At 49.9% G+C, this 9,253-nt stretch overlaps 1 protein-coding gene across 1 annotated transcript in view; it reads left to right on the top strand.

Moving 5' to 3' along the window:
* Window positions 1-3,754: 3,754 nt before the first annotated feature.
* The window catches only part of Lgi2 (leucine rich repeat LGI family member 2), a 30,302-nt gene continuing 24,803 nt past the window's right edge, over window positions 3,755-9,253 (top strand). The window contains exons 1-3 of the mRNA XM_005068777.3: window positions 3,755-4,133; window positions 5,979-6,050; window positions 7,870-7,941. Of these exons, the coding sequence (XP_005068834.1) occupies window positions 3,946-4,133; window positions 5,979-6,050; window positions 7,870-7,941 (332 nt within the window). The 5' untranslated portion in view covers window positions 3,755-3,945. The remainder of the gene's footprint in view (window positions 4,134-5,978; window positions 6,051-7,869; window positions 7,942-9,253) is intronic.

Raw genomic sequence — 9,253 nt, 5'->3', positions numbered from 1 at the left:
CTTCTTTTTCAGATGTTGTCATCTTAGGAAGTAGCACCATCATCCACCACCCGCAGGCTCTGGCCAGATCCTGAGAGGCAACCCTGACGTTTCATTTGACTTCCCACCCAAGCTGAACCCTACAGTGCTTGCTGCTGACCCTTCCTTTAGGATGACTCTCCATCCTCCCTGTCACAGGTTGAGCCTAGTTGCCACCATCACTTTCCAGGGCTGACTTGTTAGTCAGAATCAACTATTTGGAAGTATATGACATCATGTCAACCCTCTGATTCAAGTCCTTCGTGGCTCCCTCTGGCGTTTAGAATGACAGTCGACCTTCTTGCTTTGGCCTGTGGAGTCCTGCATGATATATCTGCTCCTACTTTCCAGACCTCACTCCAGCGCTACTCTCTGTGCTTCAGACATGCGGAGTGTGGTTTGCACAAGCACTCAGCTATTCTCAGCCCTGGGCCTCTGCTCGCTGTGCTGGCTGCCCGCACCGCCCCTTCCTTGGCCTCTGCTTTCCCCCTTGTCCCCTTCACCCATGAGCTTGATCTCCCCAATCTCTTCCTCTATCTGTAATTGCATATTCATTTGTACGTTCTTTTATTTAATATCTGCCTCCAACAGAGGTAGGAAGTGTGTCTCTCTTGGCATGGTTTTATCATTGACTGCCACCAGCTTCTAAAGAGTTCCCCGTGCATGCTGACTGGTGGTTGAAAGGACTGTGGTTGAATGGAGGGGCATGAACGGGCACAGTTCTGAGCTTGAAGCATGTTTGGTAATGAAAGGTACCTAAGAGGTGGACCCAGGAGTCACACCGTTTCATACGCTGCAGGACTGGGCATTCGTATCACCCAGGCCTCTCTAGGACAAATGTCCATCTGAATGGGGACATTTACATTTTCGCAAACTCTTACTAGTTCCTGGAAACAGATTGTCTCTCTCTGATAGTCTATTACGTTCTTTTTCTTCCAAACTGCTGAAGATCTTGGAACCAAACCAAAGTAATCTGCATTTCCATTTTTATGACTTAATTTATAAACTGTGCCTTATAATTTACAAGCACTCACTTAGTGTCTCTACCAGAGCCTAAACAAATAGCGGCTCTGCCAGCCCTACTCCCCTAGTCTTCCCCTGCACTCTCCTGCTGCAGCTGACTCTAGCATGGTGTGGTGGTTTCAATGAGAGTGGCCCCCATGGGCTTGTATATTTGAATGCTTGGTCCCCCAGTTAGCGGAAATGTTTGGGAAGAATTAGGAGGCATGGCCATGTTGGAGGAGAAGTGGCTTTGAGATTTCAGGACTCAAGCCATTGCCCAGTTAGCACTCTCTCTCTGCAAATGAGGATGTAAGCTCTTGCTACTGCTCCAGCACCATGCCTGCCTGCCTGCCTGCCTGCCTCCACACTCCCTGCCATGATCATGATGCTCTCACCTTCTGAAATTGTTAGGTACCCAATAAACTCTTTCTTCTATAAGCTGCCTAAGGTGTCTCTGCACCGTAATAGAATAGGAATTCTATTACTATTACTCCAAGATACTTGGAGGCATCAATGACAGTGATAATGATGATTAGCTTTGTGCTACAGGTGAGGAAAAGAAATCATCCTCTGATGGAGTGGTGTGACAGAGAAGGCTGTCTGTAAGAGAAGTGGCCAGGCCTAGACACGTGCCTCTGCATTTGCTCATGCCTGGGGCCCTTGTAGGAACAGGGACAGTGCTATTGGGGGCTGGATCACTTTTTGTGCAATCCCTCCTCAGACCCCAGCATCTAATTCTGGCATATAACCTTTCTGGCCGGGTCCTTGGTGAGCTTGGGTAAGTGGAAAATGCCTCTGAGCTCAACTTTCCCACCCAGAAAATGGAAAGATCCATTCCCCAAGGTGTGTGTGTGTGTGTGTGTGTGTGTGTGTGTGTGTGTGTGTGTATGCAATTGATGAGTACTTCACAGCACTGCTAGCTGTTGGATACATGGAGACGTCAGTGACATCTTGGACTATTACCATTGAGAGTTAACGTAATAGATCTGATATCACTTAGGAGACTCGCTTTCAGGCACACCTTTGAGGGATTATTTGGATTAGATTAGCCTCTCAGTATGCCTCTGCAGGATAATCTTTGATTAGGTGAACTGAAGCAGGCAGATCTGCCAAGATATAAAGTGGTGCCATTTCCTAGGCTTGGGTCCTGGGCTTCGTGAGAAAAGAGGAAGCTAGTATGAATGAGCATCCATCGTTTTCCACTTCTTAGCGTCAGATGCAACTTCCTACCACCAGAACTCTCTTGACATGATGGACTACCCTTGGATGTGAGCCCAAATAAATGCTTTCTCCCTTAAGCTGTTTTTGCCAGGGTATTTTACTATAGCAACAAGAAAAGTAACTAAGACAGTGTCTAACTCCTCTGACCAAGTCCCCGACTAGCAGCCCACTTTCCATTCCTGAACCCTTTGGCCAGTCTATATAACCTTATAACCCTAGGAAAGTCCTCCCATTGGCTATCTGCCCCGCTTGACTGAAGTTCCCTGCTCACAGGAACTGTCTCCCTCTTCTTTCCCATAGAGGACAAGTAGATAGTTCCCTTGTGAATGGGGCTAAAATGACTCCGGAGTAAGTGACAGTATTGATGAGTCCCCTCTTCTGCATTTCCTGTGCTTGTTTCAGGTGCCCTAACACCAGAGTGGTTTGCCTGGGTGCCTAGCCTGATGGACAGGTTCCCAGCTCTGAGCAGTTGCGTGGTGGGGGTGGGTCTACAACGTTTTGTTCTGCTTTGGCATTATTCTCCATTTCCCCAGTTTCAGAGTAGAAAAGGGGTTCCCTGGGACCAGTTCAAACTCCTATCTCAGGCTCCGGTCTTTCTTTTTGGCGCTGTTACACCAGACCGGACCGTTACCGAGGCCTTCTGGGCTTCATTTATCTCCTGGGTAAATTCTGGAGGGTGGAAGCAATCTGCTGAGGGTTAGAAGATGAAAGACGCAGGGCTTGATGCATCAAATTCGATCTTTCTTTACAATCTGTGTCCCTATCCCTTACTCAGGGAGTGGAGCATAGGCCACTGTGCTGAGCCAGGGGAAACTTTTTGCAGGATCTTTTTTCTTTCGCAAGGCCCAGCGTGGCAGGAGATGCCTGCTGTAACTCTTTTGCGATTCTGCTTTCCCCAGGCAATGGAAAGTAGAGGAGACTTCAGTGAGCTCAGGTGCAGTGGAGACTCAGACCCTACAGTTGCATGGTCGGTCTGCCAAGGAGGCCAGTCGAGTCCTTTGCCACATTCACTTAGGTCCTATTAAGTATGCTCAAAGGTCTGGCCTCTTCGGAGCACTCAGGGCAGAGACCCCTCTCCCAGGTCAAGCTAGTTCTCCACACCCCTACTTTTCGGGGGTGTGTGTGAGTATGGGGCCTCCAGTTCTTACTGCTCCTACTTTTTTTCTTTTGTTCTTTTATTATTATTTTTTTTTTTCGGGGAAGGAAGCTCACATTTTGACCCCGCAGAAAAGAGTCCAGTATCCCTGGAATTCTTTGCAGCCCGCAAAAGGATTGCGGGTCCGTGCTCCTGCTAGGCTCAGACGGGATCCCAGGGGGTCTGAGCTTCGGCCGGCCCCTCCCCCAAGGTCATCCAACTTTTCCCTCCCCTTCCCCCGCGGGGCGGGCCCCCGCGTGCATTATTCATTGGTCCCGGCCCGCGGCGAGCGCGGGTGCTGATGTCAGGCCAGCGCGGGTGAGGCGGGTGCGGCGGCCGCCCAGCAGCCCGGGCGCGGGTGGAGGGGCGCCGAGTGGGGGTGGCGGCCAGCATGCTGCTCGGCTGCGGTTCGGCCTCCCACACCCGCGGCGCCCGCGTCCTCGCCAGCAGCGCCGGCGGCCGATCGGGAAGCGGCACCCGCGTCTGCAGCGGTGCGGGGTCCGAGCGCGCGGCGCGGGGCGGTGGCGGCAGCGGGGGTCCGGGCCCGGGTGGGGACTGGGGGACTCGGCATGGCGCTGTGGAGAGGCGGTGGGGCGCTGGGGCTGCTGCTGCTGAGCTCCGCGTGCCTCATCCCGCCGAGCGCGCAGGTGAGGCGGTTGGCGCGCTGCCCCGCCACTTGCAGCTGTACCAAGGAGTCCATCATCTGCGTGGGCTCCTCCTGGGTGCCCAGGATCGTGCCTGGCGACATCAGCTCCCTGTGAGTGGGACCCCTCCACCCCCGCCCCGCCCTGCCCTGTGCCGGCCGCCACCAGGGAGTTGCGGCTGGTGCTGGGGCAGCACCACCTGACCCTGCTCCCTAAGCCCTTTCTTTGCGTTTGGGTTGGGGGCGCACCACGGGACGTGGGTGGAGTCTGTGCCGCGGGAAGGATAGGGGGACTCAGAGTGCGGGAATCCAGATAGGTCCGCGTGACAGTTTCTCACTGTGGCCCGCGGCCACCTGCCTCAGATCTACCTGGGGGAGCTGATGCTACTGCAGACCCAGGGCCCACAGTGGGGTAGGGTCTCTGCGCCCGAGTCCACAGCCTGTATTTCGCGCCCCGGGACGATCGTTGGGGTGCCTTAAAGTTTTGAGTGTTCTGTTGTGTTGTTGGGTGGGTGGGTGTGTGATTGGAGGACGGCTGAATGTGCCCGGATTGAGCGGACTAACTAGGAACGGGTGAGGCCTCATGGCAGTCAGCCTCCAATGTGTTGTGAGGCTGGCCCCCTCCGGACTTCTCCACACTGCAAGCTGGGAAGAAGCTAGCCTGGGCTAAGGCACGCAGCCTCTGGAAGTGGAGGGGCGGCTCCACGTAGTTTCAAAGAAGGGGGACCCAGAGGGTTTCCAAGTGCTTTGCAGTAATGAGGTGTCCAGCCCCTAGGGTAGGACGCCACTTCTTGCCTCCAGTTCAAGAGGGCCTCTCCACAGTGGGTTGTATTACCAGCACCGGCAAAACTAATAGCAAGGTCCTTTGTCCACTTGCGAAGTGCTTTCAACCAGGTCTACGCAGTCACTCTGACAAAATGTTGCTATGGAAGGGACCTTCGAGCATCATCTTTATTGCTGGGGCAGTTCCTTCCAGGATAGTCCATTGTTCCGGGGTAAGGTGCTGGGGCACCCCCCCCCCCGCCTCTCCCCCAGATTTAGAGGGAATCCTGAGGAGGGTAAGGGAGTCCTGGGGATAACGTTGCTTGTGCTTTTTCCTTTGATTCATCATTCCTGTGCCTCTTCTCCAAGGCAAAATAGCATCATGGTCCAGGGATAGAGAGGATCTAGGGTCCTGTTTACATTTGTAAAAAAGTTGGAAGAGTATAGCTGTGGGGAACAGCAGGCCTGTTTGCCTCATATTATTGCTACATTAGATCACATGGAGGATTCTAGAATTTCTCTTGTTAAGCCCTTCAGATACGATCAAAGCTAAAGTGTTCTGCATGTTAAACTCCAATAACGTATGGAAGTCCTGCTGTGGCCAGAAAGGGTAGGAAACCCCGAGGCAGAAAGAACCAAGCTTCTTTGCCGAGTTGACCGTTTATCTGGCAGATGGCATTGCCTCTTCCTTCGTGGGCAAGTTCAGATGTCTCTCTGATTTCCCCCCAAGGCTTTCATGGTGCATTTAATCAGAAGTGCTCTGAGTAGCTTTCAGAGAGCAGCTTCCGAGGGGAATGTATAATCCTACCCCAGAGTTTTGTGGGCCAGCGTTAACTTTGTGTCTGCACAAACAGAAAGGTGCAGTAATTATCCATCTTCGGCAGGGGCCTCCTGCCGTGAAGTGAAGGAAGCTGGGGGATTATTTTAAGCCGACAGAACTAACATTGTGCAAGGAGCCAGACTGATGGTCCAGCATTCTGTTAGCCAGATGAGTCTCCCTATTGATCAAGTGCATTGGAACCAGCCCTCTTCTCATCTTTCTCCCTGGGAAGACGAAGGCCAAACACATGAAGCCCCGCCCCCCCAGAGAGGAAGAGTGTGAAGCTCAGTTGGAGGCAGAGGGAGGGCAATGGCCCACTTGGCTTGGCCTTTCGTGAAAGCAACCTGGGCCTCCCTCTGTTCCCCTCTTGCCTGTAGGAGCCTAGTCAATGGAACCTTTTTGGAAATCAAGGACCGAATGTTTTCCCATCTGCCTTCTCTGCAGCTGCTGTGAGTATGGGACATTCTGTGCAAAAATGGGGTCCCCGGAGTGGTCCTTGAAGGATGGTTTCTGCCTCGTTGCTGTTAGTCTTCCTGTAATACAACAGCTACCCAAGTCACCCCTGCTGGCTCTTAGCTTTAGCTTGTCCTTTGGTGACCACACTGAACCACTGTCCTGCTACAGGTCCTCACCTGACCTTCCACTGACTTCTCTCGTGGGGCTTTGTGGTAGATCCCACTCACAGATCAGGCAACTGGGAGATGGCTGCATTGATCATAACCAGAGTTTCACCTCAGTGAATAGTTCCCCCAAACTTCTCATCTCAAAAGAAACCTGTCTTGATGTTACTCTTCAAATAGGGGCATGTCCAGTTTGCCTCACGTGCAGGCAGGCAGGCAGGCAGGCAGCATACTTGGCATTGTAGAGGTGCATGCTTTTATCTCATGGGCATGGCGTCTCTTTAGAAAAGGTACTTTTGCTCTCCCATCTGAGAGATGAAGAGGCTGATGGCTCAGAAAATGTAAATACCTTGCCTTGACCCGTGGACTGAGGACCCAAGCCCAAAGCCCATAGCTACGTTTTCCCCAGCTCGTCTTAGTGAACCATGCCCAAGTCACCTTGGTGAGTGCCTGCATAAGGTCCTGAAACCCAAGTCAGCTATCAGCTGACAATAAATGCCCCAAAGTCACTTTTTGAAAGTAATTCCCTAGGCTGGTGTATGTGTATGGAGGGCATGTAGCTCAGCGGTAGAGCATTTACCTATCGTGCAGGAAGCCCTGGGTCTCATCCTTAGCATCACATAAACAAAACAGAAAATCAGCAGGCAGTTGCGAGCATGTAGTACAGACTCTCGTATTTCTTGGACTTAAGGAGACTATAATTACAGCAAGCAATGCACCATAGAAAAAAGACAGAGACACAAATCACTATCCATCCTCAATAAGTTGCCATTGATAGCTCTGTTCTTGACATGTTTTATACCTACTGTAACAATAAACTTGCCACTTAAAATCTCAGTTCATATGCCAGCAAGAAGCCACCATGCCTAATGACTTGAGTTTGATTCCAATATGGTGGAAGGAAAGGACTGACTCCCGTAAATTATCCTTTGGCCTTATATGTGTTGTGGCACACTTGTGCCTAAAGACATGTCATACACCTATACAATAAATAAATAAGGAAGCAAAATACAACTTTAAATCCCAATCCTTTTAGAATAGAGATATAGCTTAGATGTTATTTGGCTAAATAAACTTAGGTGGTTTCTATAAATATAAAAAAATTTACTACTCAAATAGAAAATTACGTAGTGATAATTTTCTAGACATTTCTTAACCTTTTAAAAAGGATTATTTCTCATGGGAATGCCTAGCATGGTAGAATGGATTTTTGCTTTTTTGTCTCCACTGTGTGACTTTAGTCAACTTTTATCTTCTTTGGACTCAGATATCTCTAGAATACAGCTGTAAGTCTGTGAGTCCATGGTTTCTTCAGGGAATCATGAAATATTCATTGGCTATCCAGTTGTGTCTAGCAGAAAATTGTTTTTGAATAATATCCATCAGTTCATATTCCCCAAGATCCATATTTTCCAAGATGAGGGAAGAGATGTAGTAGTATTGGAGATAGCAGAAAATTCAGCCAGCAAGGGATCCCTTCCTCACTGTCTCCTTCATAGTGGGGGGACAGTTGGGAAGCTAAGGGGATGTCCTTAGCCTGAGAAGAGCCTTCATTTGCCCATGGGTCAGCACCCAACAAAAGAAAAAGAGATGGCCTCACCACATGGCTTGACCTTTCTGTCTCTACTAAAACCTTTCTTGTTTTCAGGTTGCTGAATTCTAACTCATTCACGGTGATCCGCGACGATGCTTTTGCTGGCCTTTTCCATCTTGAATACCTGTAAGTGTTGCTGAAAGTTTGGTACCTCTGGGGCTTCCTGAGTTGTGTCCTGGGAGTGGATAGGACTACAGAAAGCCCCATTTTCATGCCAGCACTGGCCTGTGAGTTGACTTACTTCCCAGCATGCTCAGGCAGGAGGAGGAGGCTGGGGACAAAGCTCAGGAGGGGAGACACTCACTCATTCATTCTCTGATGACATTTAATTTGGCATGTAGTAAGTAAGACTGGAAATGGAGTTGGATATTTTTACCTCCATAACTAGGCATGGATTTGCTGATGGGCCAGAAATAGAGCTGGATGGTTCTCAGGGCTACTTATTTTTAAACAAAGTTTCCCTGTTAGAGGGTGAATTGCCTGGTTTGTAGCCAGCTGTCCCATATCCCATGTGCTCTGTCTCCTGTGAGTTCTTCCGAGGGTCAGATTAGATTTTTCCTTTTCCCAACTGAAACCAAAACAACAACAATAAAGCAGGAAGAGGGGCTTATTCCGCCTCTTCAGACGCACCATTTCCCTCTCTAGCAGCGAGCTTGGCCATGGTTCTTTTTCAGCCTTTATTACATTCAAATCTTCCTCTCCCCCGTTAAGTTGTCCCAGCCTTGTATTTGGTGAGTCTGTAATATGCTAATCCTGCTATCAGTTGGGATTTCCTTGCTTAGCATTCAGAGGATTCGCAAAGCCTTGCTCCTGCTGTCTTATCTGAGGTGAACAGGTAGGTGTTGGAATTCTAGACACATACCAGGTAGAAACTGCTCTCTGCTGATGTGAGGACTCAGGAAACAGTGTCTCCCCAGGAATTCTTTCTCCAAAGAACCCTCTCATAATCCGGTATTTTGGCTTGTATTTGATGTGGAAGGAATGTCACAGCTGCAAGGTTGAAGCTACCTGGGTCTGCCAAAAGCCCACGAATATCTGTGGGGTACCCTGGATTTTCTCTGATGGGCAGTTCAAGTGTGGCCCAGGGCATCAGGGAAAAAGTTTAGCTTGTCAGAGTATGCCAAAGTCTAGTACTAAACAAACACCAGAGTTTTAAAATCAGGCATCAAAGAGTTCTCCCTGTAAGAACTAATTCATCAATTGTGCCACAGATGTAGTACAGTCTTTCCTTTGGACCGTCTCATCAAAACCTGCTAGCATTTGACTTCTCTCTTTTGCCCTTGGGAACAGTTACAGTATATTCCTGCCGAGAGTTGATAGCATGGCGAGTGCCATTGCTACAGGGTCTCTGTGCAAGTCCTGAACCATTTCAGGGCAAAGAAAGTCATCTCTGCTCCCCTCACTGTCCTCTCTGCTTTCTAGCTTCGTTCAGAGCTTG

Source organism: Mesocricetus auratus, unplaced genomic scaffold (assembly GCF_017639785.1).
Source record: "Mesocricetus auratus isolate SY011 unplaced genomic scaffold, BCM_Maur_2.0 Super-Scaffold_100006, whole genome shotgun sequence".
Taxonomy (NCBI): domain Eukaryota; kingdom Metazoa; phylum Chordata; class Mammalia; order Rodentia; family Cricetidae; genus Mesocricetus; species Mesocricetus auratus.
This window is presented reverse-complemented; position numbering and strand designations above follow the sequence as displayed.